A 23,083-nucleotide genomic window follows, 5' to 3' on the forward strand; every position below is an offset into this window, starting at 1 on the left:
TTGATATAATTGCGTCGTCTGCCAGCTCCTGCTGAAGAGGATGTTAAAGGAAGGTAGTGGACGAGGTTGTTCATTTAAGCTGACTTTAGGTTCTCATTATGAGGCTTAGAACCTACTGACTGCCTTCACCCACATACTATACAGCACTCCCTCAGGTCCACAAACCTACTGACGGCCTTCACCCACATACGATACACTCTACAGCACTCCCTCAGGTCCACAAACCTACTGACGGCCTTCATCCACATACTATACACTCTACAGCACTCCCTCAGGTCCACAAACCTACTGACGACCTTCACCCACATACTATACAGCACTCCCTCAGGTCCACAAACCTACTGACGGCCTTCACCCACATACGATACACTCTACAGCACTCCCTCAGGTCCACAAACCTACTGACGACCTTCACCCACATACTATACAGCACTCCCTCAGGTCCACAAACCTACTGACGGCCTTCATCCACATACTATACACTCTACAGCACTCCCTCAGGTCCACAAACCTACTGACGGCCTTCATCCACATACTATACACTCTACAGCACTCCCTCAGGTCCACAAACCTACTGATGACCTTCACCCACATACTATACACTCTACAGCACTCCCTCAGGTCCACAAACCTACTGACGACCTTCACCCACATACTATACACTCTACAGCACTCCCTCAGGTCCACAAACCTACTGACCACCTTCACCCACATACTATACACTCTACAGCACTCCCTCAGGTCCACAAACCTACTGACGGCCTTCACCCACATACTATACTCTACAGCACTCCCTCAGGTCCACAAACCTACTGACGGCCTTCACCCACATACTATACAGCACTCCCTCAGGTCCACAAACCTACTGACGGCCTTCACCCACATACTATACAGCACTCCCTCAGGTCCACAAACCTACTGACGACCTTCACCCACATACTATACACTCTACAGCACTCCCTCAGGTCCACAAACCTACTGACGACCTTCACCCACATACTATACAGCACTCCCTCAGGTCCACAAACCTACTGACGACCTTCACCCACATACTATACACTCTACAGCACTCCCTCAGGTCCACAAACCTACTGACTGCCTTCACCCACATACTATACACTCTACAGCACTCCCTCAGGTCCACAAACCTTCTGACGGCCTTCACCCACATACTATACACTCTACAGCACTCCCTCAGGTCCACAAACCTATTGACGGCCTTCACCCACATACTATACTCTACAGCACTCCCTCAGGTCCACAAACCTACTGACGGCCTTCACCCACATACTATACACTCTACAGCACTCCCTCAGGTCCACAAACCTACTGACGGCCTTCATCCACATACTATACACTCTACAGCACTCCCTCAGGTCCACAAACCTACTGACGACCTTCACCCACATACGATACAGCACTCCCTCAGGTCCACAAACCTACTGACGACCTTCACCCACATACTATACACTCTACAGCACTCCCTCAGGTCCACAAACCTACTGACGGCCTTCACCCACATACTATACCCTCTACAGCACTCCCTCAGGTCCACAAACCTACTGACGGCCTTCACCCACATACTATACACTCTACAGCACTCCCTCAGGTCCACAAACCTACTGACGACCTTCACCCACATACTATACACTCTACCCTAACCCTGATGTTGATATGTGTAAACCCTAACCCTAAGGGTTGTAGTGGGATTCGGCCCCAGTGTGACAGTAGATAGGGAGTAGGGGCTAAGGGTTATAGTGGGATTCGGCCCCAGTGTGACAGTAGATAGGGAGTAGGGGCTAAGGGTTATAGTGGGATTTGGCCCCAGTGTGACTGTAGATAGGGAGTAGGGGCTAAGGGTTATAGTGGGATTCGGCCCCAGTGTGACAGTAGATAGGGAGTAGGGGCTAAGGGTTATAGTGGGATTTGGCCCCAGTCTGACAGTAGATAGGGAGTAGGGAGTAGGGGCTAAGGGTTATAGTGGGATTCGGCCCCAGTCTGACAGTAGATAGGGAGTAGGGAGTAGGGGCTAAGGGTTATAGTGGGATTCGGCCCCAGTCTGACAGTAGATAGGGAGTAGGGAGTAGGGGCTAAGGGTTATAGTGGGATTCGGCCCCAGTCTGACAGTAGATAGGGAGTAGGGAGTAGGGGCTAAGGGTTATAGTGGGATTCGGCCCCAGTCTGACAGTAGATAGTGTGGGTACAACAACTCCTGATGTAAAAAGGGCTTTATAAAGACATTTGATTGCTAGACATTGAGGTTTACCAGATAGGAAGCTGGTGTTGCTTCCCTCTGGGTTCTGTTTGCGGAGACAGAAGGGGCTGTCATGGCTCTCTGGGATGGTGCGACAGCGCTCGTTCAGCAGCTCCATCAGACGTCGTCTCCTTCTGAAGTTCAGTCTGAACTGGTACAGCAGCCCTCCATCCACAAAGTGGTGCTTGTTGGTCACTGTCAGAGAGAGAAACAGAACAAAACGATTGTTTAGGATCGTTCAGTTACTGTTTCATATAACTGACTAAATCCTGGTAACTACAGTTACTAACTGTAAATCCTGTTAACTACAGTAACTGTAAATCCTGGTAACTACAGTAACTGTAAATCCTGGTAACTACAGTAACTGTAAATCCTGGTAACTACAGTAACTGTAAATCCTGGTAACTACAGTAACTAACTGTAAATCCTGGTAACTACAGTAACTAACTGTAAATCCTGGTAACTACAGTAACTAACTGTAAATCCTGGTAACTACAGTAACTAACTGTAAATCCTGGTAACTACAGTAACTAACTAAATCCTGGTAACTACAGTAACTAACTAAATCCTGGTAACTACAGTAACTGTAAATCCTGGTAACTACAGTAACTAACTGTAAATCCTGGTAACTACAGTAACTAACTGTAAATCCTGGTAACTATAGAACAGAAGGTAGTTCAGTTCCAAATCCTGTAACTCTTCAATTATTCCATTCAGACAGAACACCTCTGATGGTGCCTCCAATACCAGTAATCAGCTAAGTCTCTTAGGGTTGGACACAAACACACACTCTCCCTTCTCTTAGCTTGGGCCGTCATTGTGCCAACACTCTCACTTGGCTAACGCTCAGTACAGGGGGAGGCTCTGAATGCCCCTTAAAATCCCCAAATCCCTTGAAAGACATAAAACCAACTCTGACTGACTATACGACTAAAGCCATCCAGGAATTAAAATCTGACTGTCACTTGTGTAACTAAGCCATAAAGCCTGCATAACTGTGCCAAGGGGTAAGGACTCAGGATTTAAAGGAACACTCCACCCAAAAACAATATTTTGGTATTTGTTTCATTAGTCCATTGTTGATATAGTCTCAAAATGTTAGTCTCAATCAAGTTAAGATATATAAATGTTAAAAATACAGACATACAGCCGGTATGTTCTACTTTACTAGTCTGGTTATGGATGCATCTTGTGATGCTTTAAAGCTGCTGTTGTGACTGTATGAAGTGGTTTTGATCCTGTGGTTTATAGTGATGGATTGTCCTGTCTGGAGTCATTAAAATGAGAACTACGTAAATATTCCTCATCATCTGCAGTTTGTTTTTGTTTTATCCCAGGAGGAAGTTCTCTCCTGACGTTGGTAGAGTGACAGTCCAATGCAATTCCCCCAGTCTAAAAACATGGCAGTTACCACAGACTGGTCCATAACCCAACAATAGTTTCTGATTATGTTTTGGCACCGTGTGCCCTAAAAAGGGAGCGATCAGGATTAAAAACGGGGGTTGATTGTGTGTATTCAGAACGCTTGTTGCCATGGTGTTGATTTACAAAGATCTAAATATCAGCTCATTGTAATTCACATATAATCCAACCAAAACAACAACATGTTCAGTGACTCTTGGTTACGTTAATTAATTCACCCATTGACTCTGTGGCCCAACACCATGTGCAACCAAGATCAAATCACCAGCTCTCTGTGTGAGTCTATCAACCAGGAATGCAGTGATTGTGTGGGACAACAGAACCAAAACAACCCACAATGTGGATCCATCCAGGCAGGGCTGCTATTGTTCTACAGTTCAGACATTTAAAGTATGCAGTGCGTGTGTGTGTGCGTACGCTGTCGTGTGTGTGTGTGTGTATTGTTATGATGTGGGGGAAAGTGAGTGTTAGGACATAGACAAACACACTACCATGGCACACTTCCACACTCCAACCCCAGGTGGCAGCACCAACCGGGTCACGGCTGGGTTCTGCCAAGCAGCCTTGATTATTCCTCAGGAGCGAGCGATCAAGTTGATTCTGAGAGGAGGCCAGAAGCCTCTGTCTTTGTTAATTTGTGTGTGTTAGCTCCGCCTCTTTGGTTAGCCCCGCCTCTTTGTGCTAGTCAACCTCTACAGTAGCTTGCTAGCTAGCTTTTGTTGGAAGATTTCAACATTGTGTGTGTGCAGCACTAAGTAGATAGCTGGTTGGTTAGAAGCATAGTTTCAGTCAAAGATCATTTCAGTGATTGGCTCGATTGTTTTATGCTAGTTTTCGTGCCCATGGTCAAACTTCAGAAATACTGCTCATTGAAGCACAATAATCATTAGCTAGATGTCAAATGTGACTACTAAGACTTAATCACAAAAAAATACATGAATTGACACATTTACTGTTTTAGCTAAGATTCATTCAGACAGTTTTGAGGCAGGAATGGAGTTCAGCAGACAATGTCTCCTAGGTAATATTTTCTAATGTCATGGCAACCCATCGTAGCCGGTCTACTTCTGATCCATCCCATTATCCTTTGCGAGATACGAGACAGATCAGTGCAGGAGGAATCTGATGATGGCTACTTATTATGGTTTCGTACCAGTCTGGTCTGTGCCAGCCGAGGTACCAGTCTGGTCTGTGCCAGCCGAGGTACCAGTCTGGTCTGTGCCAGCCGAGGTACCAGTCTGGTCTGTGCCAGCCGAGGTACCAGTCTGGTCTGTGCCAGCCGAGGTACCAGTCTGGTCTGTGCCAGCCGAGGTACCAGTCTGGTCTGTGCCAGCCGAGGTACCAGTCTGGTCTGTGCCAGCCGAGGAGAGGAATGCAGACAGAGGCAGGGTAAGAGCCACAGGCAGGGTGGTGAGTGTGAACCCAGCAGTGATGCAGTCTCTCTGGGGTTAGAGCCCTGCTCTCTGCTCATAGGTTAGCCCATTGTCCAGGGCCCGAGAAGAGCACACTGGAAACAGACACGCTCTGCACTACACAGCTCAGCACACTGGAATCAGATTGTATCTCAGAGCCTGTACTGAGCCAGCAGGCAGTAGGCAGTACCCACACAGTACCATCCTGCTGCAACCCGCTGCTGGCTTGTCTCTGATGACAGATAAGCAGGGTTGGGCCGCTCCGAGGATGGGAGACCATTCTGATGTACCACAGTCAAGAGAACCAGAGCTGATTATATTAAAGTGCTGAACACGTGACCATGACGACAAGGTGACCATGACGACAAGGTGACCATGACGACAAGGTGACCATTACGACAAGGTGACCATTACGACAAGGTGACCAGTACATGGGACTGATCCTGCAGAAAGAGGTTGACTGGTTCAGTAATAGAGACAGGTGATCCTGTAGAAAGAGGAGGTTGGCTGGCTCAGTAATAGAGACAGGTTATCCTGCAGAAAGAGGTTGACTGGTTCAGTAATAGAAACAGGTGATCCTGTAGAAAGAGGAGGTTGGCTGGCTCAGTAATAGAGACAGGTGATCCTGTAGAAAGGGGAGGTTGACTGTCTCAGTAATAGAGACAGGTGATCCTGTAGAAAGAGGAGGTTGACTGGCTCAGTAGCAGCTCTACTCCCTGCTGTATTTTAGTCCGTCTGTCACACAGAAGCCCAGTTCCAGCAGCAGCCTGGGTAGAGGACAGAGAGTAGGACAGAGAGCGTCTAGTGGGTGTGCACGTGACATTGGTATGCCGCGCGTGTGCGCAACACATGCTACCGGTGTGCGTGGGTGTGTATCTGGGTCGATGATTGTGTGTGCTGTGTGTGTGTGTATCTGGGTCGATGATTGTGTGTGCTGTATGTGTGTGCTGTATGTGTGTATCTAGGTCGGATCACACACCGTTGTCCAGAGGTGAGCAGCTGATCTCGGTCGGGAACACCCTGGCCAGAGACCAGAGGCATGACGTCCATCTGTCTCTGATCAGGGGTTCACCCCCCCCCGTAGTGGAACCACCTCTGAGCACAACTCAGCTGTAAAACATTCCCTAAGCTGCAGTTGTTCAGTAACATTAGTGTCAGGAGACTCAGGACAGTCACTCTGTAGCCATGCAGGTGGCCATGCCCTGTACATGAGTAACTGGTGTGACTTCCTGCTTTTAACTCCTAGCGCAGCGAAGGGCCTATTGGAGATGTGATTCACCTCGTCACTGTTCTACTGGACTAAATTACAATGACTGCCCTGTTACTATACAGAGAGGAATTCCACCAGGCCTGATAAGAGAACCCTTTCACCCTGTTCCTCCCCACTCCTGACCTCGGAAAACAGACCCCAGCTAACCTCTGACGAAAGAGAGAGAGAGACTAACAGACTAACAGTCATGTCACCGTGACAACACCAGTCCTTTCAGCCAGTCACGTCACCGTGACAACACCAGTCCTTTCAGCCAGTCATGTCACCGTGACGACACCAGTCCTTTCAGCCAGTCATGTCACCGTGACAACACCAGTCCTTCCAGCCAGTCATGTCACCGTGACAACACCAGTCCTTTCAGCCAGTCATGTGAGCCAGACCAGGGCACATAATAAAAATGGCACCCTATTCCCTATACTAGTTTTGACCAGAGCCCTGTGCCTGTCATTTGAGGATCATGGGGCAGGAAGCGCGCGTTTCAAGCAGATAAATGTGGCGTGTTTAATTATGAAACTGGTCGTGAGATAAAAACATATCCAAAGTTAACTCAATCTTCTGTGAATCTGAAATACTGGGAGCCAAGTTTAAAAAAAAGTCTCTGCTAAACTTTCAAAACGTGTTTGGTCTCATCATCCTTGTAGGGACCCCGAAATCCTCACAAGGACAGTAAAACAAGGACAATTTGGACACGTGTGGATGTTTTAGGCTTAAGGGGTTAGGGTTTACAATTAGGGTTAGGAATTAAAGGGTCAAGGTTTAAGGTTCAATTGTTTGGTCCCAACAAGAATAGTGAAATAATCGTGTGTGTGTGTGTGTGTGAGAAAAAAACAGGACAGATCCAATCCAAGTGGGTGATGATGATGATACCAGCATGCCTTTGATCACAGAGTGATCCCTGTCTGACCACAGAAGACACCGTGTTCCCTGACTAAAATAGGATCCTTGACAGCCCTTTGGAAGAGAGGACCCAATGTGACTGTCCACCATGTGTGAACATCAACCCTCCCACGTCTCCTCTTTCACCTAGTAAAGTCAACTTGGAAATTACAGCGCCATAGAATTAAATCGAAGCAGCTGACAACAGCGCAAAATGTTATTACCACGATGGGTAATTATTGTGTAATTACCATTTGACCATATCACCATGTAAATCCTCAGTGAAAACCAGGAAGGGCTAAATAGTAGACGAGTAGAAGAAAGTACAGCATTCAGCTTTCATAACTGCTTCTTCAAAAATGGCCTATAATTACATTCGCTTAGGGAAGTGGTTCCCAAACGGCAGGACTAACCCTACTCAGGACTCAGAGATATGTCATTTCATCAGTGTGACAGGTGGGGGTACTGACCGTGACCTTATGTTAGTTGGGATGTCTCCAAAATTAAAATTTTAAATTTAAAAAAAATCCGACCGACGATGAAAACGCTCCTTCCACTCACCATGCTGCATGATCCCGTGTTCTAGAAGCCTCCGTCCAAGATGCTCCGCCTCCTCTCGGGTCGCCATCTCTCCCTCCGCCAGCAGCCAATCAACAAGCTCCGAGGCCACCAGCGTCCGTTCAAACGACTCACCCTCTTCTTCCCGAGTCGCTAGGATGGACGTCTCCGTGTTCATCATCAGCCTGTTGAGAAGGACAGGTTTATTGTTTTAGGACAGACTACTTTATACGATGTGGAAATCATCAGCCTGTTGAGAAGGACAGGTTTACTGTTTTAGGACAGACTACTTTATAAGATGTGTTCATCATCAGCCTGTTGAGAAGGACAGGTTTATTGTTTTAGGACAGACTACTTTATACGATGTGGAAATCATCAGCCTGTTGAGAAGGACAGGTTTATTGTTTTAGGACAGACTACTTTATACGATGTGGAAATCAGTTGTACATCGTTGTCCATCCTGATTCAACACAATAACAGACTTTTCCCCATCAACCTCCATCTAAAATAGTTATCTGTGCAGGCTTTTGCTCCGACCAATAACACACCTGATATAACTAATGAATGACTAAGTAAAACCAGGTGTGTCAGCGTAATGCTGGAATCAAAACCTTGCTGATGGGTAGTTCCCATGTCCCCAGGAGGAGGTTAGCTTGGCCACCCCTGTGCTATTTATAAAGATGAACTTCCAGGAAGAGCACTAGGACTTAAGGTCAATAAGTTCAGTTAACCACAGCAGCCTCCTACTGAGTGACCCTGGTACAATATAGATGTCAGTTAACCACAGCAGCCTCCTACTGAGTGACCCTGGTACAATATAGATGTCAGTTAACCACAGCAGCTTCCTACTGAGTGACCCTGGTACAATATAGATGTCAGTTAACCCCAGCAGCCTCCTACTGAGTGACCCTGGTACAATATAGATGTCAGTTAACCACAGCAGCTTCCTACTGAGTGACCCTGGTACAATATAGATGTCAGTTAACCACAGCAGCTTCCTACTGAGTGACCCTGGTACAATATAGATGTCAGTTAACCACAGCAGCCTCCTACTGAGTGACCCTGGTACAATATAGATGTCAGTTAACCACAGCAGCTTCCTACTGAGTGACCCTGGTACAATATAGATGTCAGTTAACCACAGCAGCTTCCTACTGAGTGACCCTGGTACAATATAGATGTCAGTTAACCCCAGCAGCCTCCTACTGAGTGACCCTGGTACAATATAGATGTCAGTTAACCACAGCAGCTTCCTACTGAGTGACCCTGGTACAATATAGATGTCAGTTAACCACAGCAGCCTCCTACTGAGTGATCCTGGTACAATATAGATGTCAGTTAACCACAGCAGCCTCCTACTGAGTGATCCTGGTACAAGATATATATCCGAAGACGACAAGGGTGGAGTCCCAACAGACAGAATACACATGCCGTGTTTGGCGCACACACACACACACACACACACACACATACACAGTAAATATCAAACCCGTGTGGAAACAGGTGAAGCTATGGGAATAAACAGTATGAACAACGCAGGGAAACTATAATGTACATGTTACTGCTTGGCACTGAGACAAAGACAGTGAAAACTATAATGGACATGTTACTGCTTGGCACTGAGACAAAGACAGTGGAAACTATAATGGACATGTTACTGCTTGGCACTGAGACAAAGACAGTGGAAACTATAATGGACATGTTACTGCTTGGCACTGAGACAAAGACAGTGAAAACTATAATGTACATGTTACTGCTTGGCACTGAGACAAAGACAGTGAAAACTATAATGGACATGTTACTGCTTGGCACTGAGACAAAGACAGTGAAAACTATAATGGACATGTTACTGCTTGGCACTGAGACAAAGACAGTGGAAACTATAATGGACATGTTACTGCTTGGCACTGAGACAAAGACAGTGAAAACTATACATGGACATGTTACTGCTTGGCACTGAGACAAAGACAGTGGAAACTATAATGGACATGTTACTGCTTGGCACTGAGACAAAGACTGAAAACTATAATGGACATGTTACTGCTTGCACTGAGACAAAGACAGTGGAAACTATAATGGACATGTTACTGCTTGGCACTGAGACAAAGACAGTGGAAACTATAATGTACATGTTACTGCTTGGCACTGAGACAAAGACAGTGGAAACTATACATGGACATGTTACTGCTTGGCACTGAGACAAAGACAGTGGAAACTATACATGGACATGTTACTGCTTGGCACTGAGACAAAGACAGTGAAAACTATACATGGACATGTTACTGCTTGGCACTGAGACAAAGACAGTGAAAACTATACATGGACATGTTACTGCTTGGCACTGAGACAAAGACAGTGAAAACTATAATGGACATGTTACTGCTTGGCACTGAGACAAAGACAGTGAAAACTATAATGGACATGTTACTGCTTGGCACTGAGACAAAGACAGTGAAAACTATAATGGACATGTTACTGCTTGGCACTGAGACAAAGACAGTGAAAACTATAATGGACATGTTACTGCTTGGCACTGAGACAAAGACAGTGAAAACTATAATGGACATGTTACTGCTTGGCACTGAGACAAAGACAGTGAAAACTATAATGGACATGTTACTGCTTGGCACTGAGACAAAGACAGTGGAAACTATAATGGACATGTTACTGCTTGGCACTGAGACAAAGACAGTGAAAACTATAATGGACATGTTACTGCTTGGCACTGAGACAAAGACAGTGGAAACTATAATGGACATGTTACTGCTTGGCACTGAGACAAAGACTGTGAAAACTATAATGGACATGTTACTGCTTGGCACTGAGACAAAGACTGAAAACTATAATGGACATGTTACTGCTTGCACTGAGACAAAGACAGTGGAAACTATAATGGACATGTTACTGCTTGGCACTGAGACAAAGACTGTGAAAACTATAATGGACATGTTACTGCTTGGCACTGAGACAAAGACAGTGAAAACTATAATGTACATGTTACTGCTTGGCACTGAGACAAAGACAGTGAAAACTATAATGGACATGTTACTGCTTGGCACTGAGACAAAGACAGTGAAAACTATACATGGACATGTTACTGCTTGGCACTGAGACAAAGACAGTGGAAACTATAATGTACATGTTACTGCTTGGCACTGAGACAAAGACAGTGAAAACTATAATGGACATGTTACTGCTTGGCACTGAGACAAAGACAGTGAAAACTATACATGGACATGTTACTGCTTGGCACTGAGACAAAGACAGTGAAAACTATAATGGACATGTTACTGCTTGGCACTGAGACAAAGACAGTGAAAACTATACATGGACATGTTACTGCTTGGCACTGAGACAAAGACAGTGGAAACTATAATGGACATGTTACTGCTTGGCACTGAGACAAAGACTGAAAACTATAATGGACATGTTACTGCTTGCACTGAGACAAAGACAGTGGAAACTATAATGGACATGTTACTGCTTGGCACTGAGACAAAGACAGTGGAAACTATAATGTACATGTTACTGCTTGGCACTGAGACAAAGACAGTGGAAACTATACATGGACATGTTACTGCTTGGCACTGAGACAAAGACAGTGGAAACTATACATGGACATGTTACTGCTTGGCACTGAGACAAAGACAGTGAAAACTATAATGGACATGTTACTGCTTGGCACTGAGACAAAGACAGTGACAACTATAATGTACATGTTACTGCTTGGCACTGAGACAAAGACAGTGAAAACTATAATGGACATGTTACTGCTTGGCACTGAGACAAAGACAGTGGAAACTATAATGGACATGTTACTGCTTGGCACTGAGACAAAGACAGTGAAAACTATAATGGACATGTTACTGCTTGGCACTGAGACAAAGACAGTGGAAACTATAATGGACATGTTACTGCTTGGCACTGAGACAAAGACAGTGGAAACTATAATGGACATGTTACTGCTTGGCACTGAGACAAAGACTGAAAACTATACATGGACATGTTACTGCTTGGCACTGAGACAAAGACAGTGAAAACTATAATGGACATGTTACTGCTTGGCACTGAGACAAAGACAGTGAAAACTATAATGGACATGTTACTGCTTGGCACTGAGACAAAGACAGTGAAAACTATAATGGACATGTTACTGCTTGGCACTGAGACAAAGACAGTGAAAACTATAATGGACATGTTACTGCTTGGCACTGAGACAAAGACAGTGAAAACTATACATGGACATGTTACTGCTTGGCACTGAGACAAAGACAGTGGAAACTATAATGGACATGTTACTGCTTGGCACTGAGACAAAGACAGTGAAAACTATAATGGACATGTTACTGCTTGGCACTGAGACAAAGACAGTGGAAACTATAATGGACATGTTACTGCTTGGCACTGAGACAAAGACAGTGGAAACTATAATGGACATGTTACTGCTTGGCACTGAGACAAAGACAGTGAAAACTATAATGTACATGTTACTGCTTGCACTGAGACAAAGACAGACCACGTCATCATGGTGTGGCTATAGCTTGTGTTCTCCAAGGCGGGGCAGCGATTCTCTCTTCACAGATTCATTCCTCTTTCCCATAGGAAGCAATGACGTGTGACTGTTTGCTGACGTTTCGCCATCTTATCACTGAGTCAACTAACCCACCCATTAACCTCACTTTAGTCTTGACGCTTGACATGTGAAAGATTACCAAGCCGACAGCTTACCCACACACCCAGGACACATCCCAAATCGCACCCTATTCCCTATATAGTGCACTACTTTTGAAAAAGGAAAGTAAGTGTGCCTTTCGGAACACAGCACGAATCCACATCTGATCTAAACCACCCAGGCAGGTCTGGCCAGTCATTAAAAAAGAACAACTCTGCAACTTTAGAACCAGTTATTATGCTGTTCGTATACATCCACTTACTGGAAGATTTGATCCACATTTGATGTTTTATCCTTATTTTTGTAATTTTTGAAAGATCAAGACACATGGTTCATCATATTGGACCTCCCTACCATATGTTGCTCTGCTCGTCTTTGTCTAATAACACCTGGAAATATTTTAAGTAGACGCTCAAAAACCTACACTCTTAGAAAAAGGAGTTCCTAAAAAGGGTTCTTTAGTGACCCCATAGGAGAACCTTTTTTTGGTTCCAGGTAAGAACCCTTTTGGGTTCCATGTAGAACTCTTTCCACGGAAGATTCTATATGGAACCCAAAAAAGAGTTCTACCTGGAACCAAAAAAAAAAGGTTCCATTTAAAATATGTCCAGGTGTTATTAGACAAAGACCAGCAGAGCAACATATGGTAGGGAGGCCCAATATGATGAACCATGTGTATGTGACCAATAACATTTGATGTGATGGATGATCAGACAACTACAGACGGGTCATATCGGTCGCTGTAAATCATTTCCTGTAGCCGTCATCTCAGGGATCCGACTCGACAACGTCACAGAGAAGCACTTTCCAGTATTGCTCACCGCCAAACAAAATCGACAGACATGAAATCATAAAATTACACTTAAAAACTGTGTAGCTCACCAAATACTTGACAATAACAAGCCACATGTTAAAAGTGGCGTAGTTGTCCTTTAATGTACAGTAAACGTGCTCTGCTGTTAAGCTACCACAGCCACCACATGGTAATGGATGTCCTGAACGCAACCTGTTCCATCCTACATACACTCTGCATCCCAAATGACAACCTACACCAAGTGTACAAAACATTAGGAACACCTTCCTAGTATTGAGTTGCACCCCCTTTTGCCATCAGAACAGCCTCAATGATTCGGGGCACGGGACTCTACAAGGTGCCCGAAAGCACTCCATGTTGACGCCTAAAGTTTTGGCCACTCGGGTGTATTCCTATCTAGGGCCCTTAGAGCTCTGGTCAGAAGTAGTGCACTGTGTAGGGGATAGGGTGCTGTCAGACCGTCAGCTTTAGTCCTGCTAGCCCAACTGGCTCTGGTCCAATCCCTGCAGATCAGCAGTGTGTGGGAGGATTCATCACAGCATTAGTTTTGTATTAAAAGCCTTCGCATCGTTTCTTTAGGATTTCTTGACACCGTGTTCGTAAGAAGTTTCAAATCTGTTGTTCAAAATGAACGCCGTTGTTCATCTTTGAGTTTATAATAATAATAATTCACAAAGATAGACTTTAAGTCTCAAGTTATTTCTAAGAATCAGTAACACAGAATATATAAATCATTATCGACTTGGAACGACGGTTAGGAAAACAAAAAGTGTGCCGTATATATTAAAAAGGGGAAAAACAAGTGCCTGAATCACGTCAAGGTCTGAGCTCCATCCTTCAAAACTATTATTTGTATTTCTTATCAACAGAACAGCAAGTAGAAGCAGTGTTTGACCCGGCTGGTACCAAGATATAAAACAAATCAGGGCACAGCAGGATTACACTACTGAATGGTCCACAGAAAAGCCTGTCCACATTCAATTCCCCTCCATTCTGTTCTGTTCAATACACTTTATTCATCCCAAGCAGGCAGTTCGACAGCCATGAGGCAACACATAATAGGATACATGAATAAGGTACAACGCCGGGGACAGGAGTCCTGATCGCTGTAGGCAGAGGGGCTCTTACACTGTGGGATGTTAAATATACACTGTAGACTTCCCCCATGTTTAATTACCACTGTAGACTTCCCCCATGTTTAATCACCACTGTAGACTTCCCCCGTGTTTAATTACCACTGTAGACTTTCCCCATGTTTAATTACCACTGTACTGTAGACTTCCCCCATGTTTAATCACCACTGTAGACTTCCCCCATGTTTAATCACCACTGTAGACTTCCCCCATGTTTAATCACCACTGTAGACTTCCCCCATGTTTAATCACCACTGTGTACTGTAGACTTCCCCCATGTTTAATTACCACTGTAGACTTCCCCCATGTTTAATCACCACTGTACTGTAGACTTCCCCCATGTTTAATTACCACTGTACTGTAGACTTCCCCCATGTTTAATTACCACTGTACTGTAGACTTCCCCCATGTTTAATCACCACTGTACTGTAGACTTCCCCCATGTTTAATCACCACTGTAGACTTCCCCATGTTTAATTACCACTGTAGACTTCCCCCATGTTTAATTACCACTGTAGACTTCCCCCATGTTTAATTACCACTGTAGACTTCCCCCATGTTTAATTACCACTGTACTGTAGACTTCCCCCCATGTTTAATCACCACTGTAGACTTCCCCCATGTTTAATCACCACTGTACTGTAGACTTCCCCCATGTTTAATTACCACTGTACTGTAGACTTCCCCCATGTTTAATCACCACTGTACTGTAGACTTCCCCCATGTTTAATTACCACTGTAGACTTCCCCCATGTTTAATTACCACTGTACTGTAGACTTCCCCCATGTTTAATTACCACTGTAGACTTCCCCCATGTTTAATTACCACTGTACTGTAGACTTCCCCCATGTTTAATCACCACTGTACTGTAGACTTCCCCCATGTTTAATTACCACTGTACTGTAGACTTCCCCCATGTTTAATCACCACTGTAGACTTCCCCCGTGTTTAATCACCACTGTAGACTTCCCCCATGTTTAATCACCACTGTAGACTTCCCCCATGTTTAATTACCACTGTAGACTTCCCCCATGTTTAATCACCACTGTAGACTTCCCCCATGTTTAATCACCACTGTAGACTTCCCCCATGTTTAATCACCACTGTAGACTTCCCCCATGTTTAATCACCACTGTAGACTTCCCCCGTGTTTAATCACCACTGTAGACTTCCCCCATGTTTAATTACCACTGTAGACTTCCCCCATGTTTAATTACCACTGTACTGTAGACTTCCCCCGTGTTTAATCACCACTGTAGACTTCCCCCATGTTTAATCACCACTGTAGACTTCCCCCATGTTTAATCACCACTGTAGACTTCCCCCATGTTTAATCACCACTGTAGACTTCCCCCATGTTTAATCACCACTGTAGACTTCCCCCATGTTTAATCACCACTGTAGACTTCCCCCATGTTTAATCACCACTGTAGACTTCCCCCATGTTTAATTACCACTGTAGACGTCCCCCATGTTTAATCACCACTGTAGACTTCATGTTTAAATCACAACACGTGTACTGTAGACGTCACAACTCCTTCAAATGAGACAAGTGGAACCATTATGGTTGAACTTATGGTTGAACGAGGAGTCAGTCGCCACCATTAACACCACACAGGTCTGGGCTCAGGGCCGAGGCCACCCTGCTCGTTGTGAGAAGGAAAGGTTCGCTTTGTTGATTCTCTGAAAAAGGGTTCCTTCACCACCCTCTAAACACTACAGGCCCATTTACCAGACAACCAGGGACTGAAGTTTATCTTCACCCTGGTTGTTCAGGCAGGAAGACAATAGTCAAACAAGGAGGTTAAATATCGCCTTGAGATTGTATCCGTTGTTTCGAGACTGTGCACAACCATACAACAGCTCTTCCTGTACTGGGAACTTGGGCTGGGATTCCAGGACACACACACACACACACACAGGTAGTTTGTTTGTAGCTGTGCTTGTTTGAGTCTCTAGTCTGATGAGTGTGAAGACTGGAGGTGTAGCCTGCATACTTCCACTAAACCAGGCTGTGTGTCCCTCTACCATGGTGACTACATAAATACACCCTAACACTAGCCCTGCCTGTCTTCCTGTTACGCCACACACACACACACACACACACCCCTCAGGGGGAGGCTGGCTCAACCACCACAGGGGCTGGAGTAGGAGCTGGCACAAAGAAGGTTGCTGTGGAGCTGGCAGATAGCTACAACACAGACACAGTCACAGAGTATTACCGAACTAGAGAGGCACTAGACCTACATTCTGCAGGCGTGTAAAACTGCAATAACAAGTGTAATTTACAACATAATGGTGGACGTCATGATGTCCTAGTGAAATTCAATCTGCATTGAAAATGTAATGAAAGCACAGCACCATCATAAGGAGAGGGGGCAGGGAGGCCAGCCCGAGGAGAGGGGGCAGGGAGGCCAGCCTGAGGAGAGGGGGCAGGGAGGCCAGCCTGAGGAGAGGGGGCAGGGAGGCCAGCCTGAGGAGAGGGGGCAGGGAGGCCAGCCTGAGGAGAGGGGGCAGGGAGGCCAGCCTGAGGAGAGGGGGCAGGGAGGCCCAGCCCGAGGAGAGGGGGCAGGGAGGCCAGCCCGAGGAGAGGGGGCAGGGAGGCCAGCCTGAGGAGAGGGGGCAGGGAGGCCAGCCTGAGGAGAGGGGGCAGGGAGGCCAGCCTGAGCAGACAGAAGAGGGGCTAGCCTTAAATAAAATAAAAACTAAGAGAGAGACACATGCATTCTTACTGCGTAGTAAGTTAGGTAGTAGCAGCCAATACAAGATGCCTGAGGGTGAATTTCAACATACCGTCTCTGTCAGGAGTGGAGTATTTAAGTTGTCAGTTAGCACATTGTAACAAAGCATTGACTTTCTGCTCTTTTGCACCCCAGTATCTCTACTTGCACATCATCATCTGCACATCTATCACTCCACTGTTAATTGCTAAATTGTAATTATTTTGCCACTATGGCCTATTTATTGCCATACCTCCCTAAACTTACTACATTTGCACACACTTTCTATTGTATTATTGACTGTATGTTTGTTTATTCCATGTGTAAGTCTGTGTTGTTGTTTGTGTCGCACTGCTTTACCTTGGCCAGGTCTCAGTTGTAAATGAGAACTTGTTCTCAACTGGTCAACACACACACACACACACACACACACACACACACACACACACACACACACACACACACACACAAGGAAAGGTCCATTCCATAGAAACCACCCTGAATGAATAACATTTGATACGGTCCAACTACAAATTGCATATAAACTCAAACAGCATGTTGCTATGCTGCTAGAATGTTCTGTCTGCTAATGTCCTGGAGTCTGGTCTAGCAGTAATGCAGCCAACTCATCCCCCTTGCTAATGTCCTGGAGTCTGGTCTAGCAGTAATGCAGCCAACTCCAGACCACTTGCTAATGTCCTGGAGTCTGGTCTAGCAGTAATGCAGCCAACTCATCCCCCTTGCTAATGTCCTGGAGTCTGGTCTAGCAGTAATGCAGCCAACTCCAGACCACTTGCTAATGTCCTGGAGTCTGGTCTGGCAGTAATGCAGCCAACTCATCCCCCTTGCTAATGTCCTGGAGTCTGGTCTAGCAGTAATGCAGCCAACTCATCCCCTTTGCTAATGTCCTGGAGTCTGGTCTAGCAGTAATGCAGCCAACTCATCCCCCTTGCTAATGTCCTGGAGTCTGGTCTAGCAGTAATGCAGCCAACTCATCCCCCTTGCTAATGTCCTGGAGTCTGGTCTAGCAGTAATGCAGCCAACTCATCCCCTTTGCTAATGTCCTGGAGTCTGGTCTAGCAGTAATGCAGCCAACTCATCCCCCTTGCTAATGTCCTGGAGTCTGGTCTAGCAGTAATGCAGCCAACTCATCCCCCTTGCTAATGTCCTGGAGTCTGGTCTAGTAGTAATGCAGCCAACTCATCCCCCTTGCTAATGTCCTGGAGTCTGGTCTGGCAGTAATGCAGCCAACTCATCCCCCTTGCTAATGTCCTGGAGTCTGGTCTAGCAGTATTGCAGCCAACTCCAGACCACTTGCTAATGTCCTGGAGTCTGGTCTAGCAGTAATGCAGCCAACTCATCCCCCTTGCTAATGTCCTGGAGTCTGGTCTAGCAGTAATGCAGCTAACTCCAGACCACTTGCTAATGTCCTGGAGTCTGGTCTAGCAGTAATGCAGCCAACTCATCCCCCTTGCTAATGTCCTGGAGTCTGGTCTAGCAGTAATGCAGCCAACTCATCCCCCTTGCTAATGCCCTGGAGTCTGGTCTAGCAGTAATGCAGCCAACTCCAGACCACTTGCTAATGTCCTGGAGTCTGGTCTAGCAGTAATGCAGCCAACTCATCCCCCTTGCTAATGTCCTGGAGTCTGGTCTAGCAGTAATGCAGCCAACTCCAGACCACTTGCTAATGCCCTGGAGTCTGGTCTAGCAGTAATGCAGCCAACTCCAGACCACTTGCTAATGTCCTGGAGTCTGGTCTAGCAGTAATGCAGCTAACTCCAGACCACTTGCTAATGTCCTGGAGTCTGGTCTAGCAGTAATGCAGCCAACTCCAGACCACTTGCTAATGTCCTGGAGTCTGGTCTAGCAGTAATGCAGCCAACTCATCCCCCTTGCTAATGTCCTGGAGTCTGGTCTAGCAGTAATGCAGCTAACTCCAGACCACTTGCTAATGTCCTGGAGTCTGGTCTAGCAGTAATGCAGCCAACTCATCCCCCTTGCTAATGTCCTGGAGTCTGGTCTAGCAGTAATGCAGCCAACTCATCCCCCTTGCTAATGTCCTGGAGTCTGGTCTAGCAGTATTGCAGCCAACTCCAGACCACTTGCTAATGTCCTGGAGTCTGGTCTAGCAGTAATGCAGCCAACTCATCCCCCTTGCTAATGTCCTGGAGTCTGGTCTAGCAGTAATGCAGCTAACTCCAGACCACTTGCTAATGTCCTGGAGTCTGGTCTAGCAGTAATGCAGCCAACTCATCCCCCTTGCTAATGTCCTGGAGTCTGGTCTAGCAGTAATGCAGCCAACTCATCCCCCTTGCTAATGCCCTGGAGTCTGGTCTAGCAGTAATGCAGCCAACTCCAGACCACTTGCTAATGTCCTGGAGTCTGGTCTAGCAGTAATGCAGCCAACTCATCCCCCTTGCTAATGTCCTGGAGTCTGGTCTAGCAGTAATGCAGCCAACTCCAGACCACTTGCTAATGCCCTGGAGTCTGGTCTAGCAGTAATGCAGCCAACTCCAGACCACTTGCTAATGTCCTGGAGTCTGGTCTAGCAGTAATGCAGCTAACTCCAGACCACTTGCTAATGTCCTGGAGTCTGGTCTAGCAGTAATGCAGCCAACTCCAGACCACTTGCTAATGCCCTGGAGTCTGGTCTAGCAGTAATGCAGCCAACTCATCCTAATGTCCTGGAGTCTTGCTAAATGTCCTGGAGTCTGGTCTAGCAGTAATGCAGCCAACTCATCCCCCTTGCTAATGTCCTGGAGTCTGGTCTAGCAGTAATGCAGCCAACTCATCCCCCTTGCTAATGTCCTGGAGTCTGGTCTAGCAGTAATGCAGCCAACTCATCCCCCTTGCTAATGCCCTGGAGTCTGGTCTAGCAGTAATGCAGCCAACTCATCCCCCTTGCTAATGTCCTGGAGTCTGGTCTAGCAGTAATGCAGCCAACTCCAGACCACTTGCTAATGTCCTGGAGTCTGGTCTAGCAGTAATGCAGCCAACTCATCCCCCTTGCTAATGTCCTGGAGTCTGGTCTAGCAGTAATGCAGCCAACTCCAGACCACTTGCTAATGTCCTGGAGTCTGGTCTAGCAGTAATGCAGCCAACTCATCCCCCTTGCTAATGTCCTGGAGTCTGGTCTAGCAGTAATGCAGCCAACTCCAGACCACTTGCTAATGTCCTGGAGTCTGGTCTAGCAGTAATGCAGCCAACTCCAGACCACTTGCTAATGTCCTGGAGTCTGGTCTAGCAGTAATGCAGCCAACTCATCCCCCTGGCTAATGTCCTGGAGTCTGGTCTAGCAGTAATGCAGCCAACTCATCCCCCTTGCTAATGTCCTGGAGTCTGGTCTAGCAGTAATGCAGCCAACTCATCCCCCTTGCTAATGTCCTGGAGTCTGGTCTAGCAGTAATGCAGCCAACTCATCCCCCTTGCTAATGCCCTGGAGCCAATGCAGCCAACTCCAGACCACTTGCTAATGTCCTGGAGTCTGGTCTAGCAGTAATGCAGCCAACTCATCCCCCTTGCTAATGTCCTGGAGTCTGGTCTAGCAGTAATGCAGCCAACTCCAGACCACTTGCTAATGCCCTGGAGTCTGGTCTAGCAGTAATGCAGCCAACTCCAGACCACTTGCTAATGTCCTGGAGTCTGGTCTAGCAGTAATGCAGCCAACTCATCCCCCTTGCTAATGTCCTGGAGTCTGGTCTAGCAGTAATGCAGCCAACTCCAGACCACTTGCTAATGCCCTGGAGTCTGGTCTAGCAGTAATGCAGCCAACTCATCCCCCTGGCTAATGTCCTGGAGTCTGGTCTGGCAGTAATGCAGCCAACTCATCCCCCTGGCTAATGTCCTGGAGTCTGGTCTAGCAGTAATGCAGCCAACTCATCCCCCTTGCTAATGTCCTGGAGTCTGGTATATCAGTAATGCAGCCAACTCATCCCCCTTGCTAATGTCCTGGAGTCTGGTCTAGCAGTAATGCAGCCAACTCATCCCCCTTGCTAATGCCCTGGAGTCTGGTCTAGCAGTAATGCAGCCAACTCATCCCCCTTGCTAATGTCCTGGAGTCTGGTCTAGCAGTATTGCAGCCAACTCCAGACCACTTGCTAATGTCCTGGAGTCTGGTCTAGCAGTAATGCAGCCAACTCATCCCCCTTGCTAATGTCCTGGAGTCTGGTCTAGCAGTAATGCAGCTAACTCCAGACCACTTGCTAATGTCCTGGAGTCTGGTCTAGCAGTAATGCAGCCAACTCCAGACCACTTGCTAATGTCCTGGAGTCTGGTCTAGCAGTAATGCAGCCAACTCATCCCCCTTGCTAATGTCCTGGAGTCTGGTCTAGCAGTAATGCAGCCAACTCATCCCCCTTGCTAATGTCCTGGAGTCTGGTCTAGCAGTAATGCAGCCAACTCATCCCCCTTGCTAATGTCCTGGAGTCTGGTCTAGCAGTAATGCAGCCAACTCATCCCCCTTGCTAATGCCCTGGAGTCTGGTCTAGCAGTAATGCAGCCAACTCCAGACCACTTGCTAATGTCCTGGAGTCTGGTCTAGCAGTAATGCAGCCAACTCATCCCCCTTGCTAATGTCCTGGAGTCTGGTTTAGCAGTAATGCAGCCAACTCCAGACCACTTGCTAATGCCCTGGAGTCTGGTCTAGCAGTAATGCAGCCAACTCCAGACCACTTGCTAATGTCCTGAGTCTGGTCTAGCAGTAATGCAGCCAACTCATCCCCCTTGCTAATGTCCTGGAGTCTGGTCTAGCAGTAATGCAGCCAACTCCAGACCACTTGCTAATGCCCTGGAGTCTGGTCTAGCAGTAATGCAGCCAACTCATCCCCCTGGCTAATGTCCTGGAGTCTGGTCTGGCAGTAATGCAGCCAACTCATCCCCCTGGCTAATGTCCTGGAGTCTGGTCTAGCAGTAATGCAGCCAACTCATCCCCCTTGCTAATGTCCTGGAGTCTGGTATATCAGTAATGCAGCCAACTCATCCCCCTTGCTAATGTCCTGGAGTCTGGTCTAGCAGTAATGCAGCCAACTCATCCCCCTTGCTAATGCCCTGGAGTCTGGTCTAGCAGTAATGCAGCCAACTCATCCCCCTTGCTAATGTCCTGGAGTCTGGTCTAGCAGTAATGCAGCCAACCCCAGACCACTTGCTAATGCCCTGGAGTCTGGTCTAGCAGTAATGCAGCCAACTCCAGACCACTTGCTAATGCCCTGGAGTCTGGTCTAGCAGTAATGCAGCCAACTCATCCCCCTGGCTAATGTCCTGGAGTCTGGTCTAGCAGTAATGCAGCCAACTCATCCCCCTTGCTAATGTCCTGGAGTCTGGTCTAGCAGTAATGCAGCCAACTCATCCCCCTTGCTAATGCCCTGGAGTCTGGTCTAGCAGTAATGCAGCCAACTCATCCCCCTTGCTAATGTCCTGGAGTCTGGTCTAGCAGTAATGCAGCCAACTCCAGACCACTTGCTAATGCCCTGGAGTCTGGTCTAGCAGTAATGCAGCCAACTCCAGACCACTTGCTAATGTCCTGGAGTCTGGTCTAGCAGTAATGCAGCCAACTCATCCCCCTTGCTAATGTCCTGGAGTCTGGTCTAGCAGTAATGCAGCCAACTCCAGACCACTTGCTAATGCCCTGGAGTCTGGTCTAGCAGTAATGCAGCCAACTCATCCCCCTGGCTAATGTCCTGGAGTCTGGTCTGGCAGTAATGCAGCCAACTCATCCCCCTGGCTAATGTCCTGGAGTCTGGTCTAGCAGTAATGCAGCCAACTCATCCCCCTTGCTAATGTCCTGGAGTCTGGTCTATCAGTAATGCAGCCAACTCATCCCCCTTGCTAATGTCCTGGAGTCTGGTCTAGCAGTATTGCAGCCAACTCCAGACCACTTGCTAATGTCCTGGAGTCTGGTCTAGCAGTAATGCAGCCAACTCCAGACCACTTGCTAATGCCCTGGAGTCTGGTCT

The 23,083-nt window shown here is 46.8% G+C and overlaps 1 protein-coding gene across 1 annotated transcript in view; it reads right to left on the minus strand.

The window, feature by feature from the left end:
- The window catches only part of LOC139394238 (DEP domain-containing mTOR-interacting protein-like), a 60,779-nt gene that overhangs the window by 33,895 nt on the left and 3,801 nt on the right, over positions 1–23,083 (minus strand). The window contains exons 3-4 of the mRNA XM_071142260.1: positions 7,796–7,977; positions 2,267–2,449 (exon numbers count right to left, since the gene is read on the minus strand). Of these exons, the coding sequence (XP_070998361.1) occupies positions 2,267–2,449; positions 7,796–7,977 (365 nt within the window). The remainder of the gene's footprint in view (positions 1–2,266; positions 2,450–7,795; positions 7,978–23,083) is intronic.

The sequence above is a fragment of the Oncorhynchus clarkii genome, unplaced genomic scaffold (assembly GCF_045791955.1).
Source record: "Oncorhynchus clarkii lewisi isolate Uvic-CL-2024 unplaced genomic scaffold, UVic_Ocla_1.0 unplaced_contig_9596_pilon_pilon, whole genome shotgun sequence".
Taxonomy (NCBI): Eukaryota; Metazoa; Chordata; class Actinopteri; order Salmoniformes; family Salmonidae; genus Oncorhynchus; species Oncorhynchus clarkii.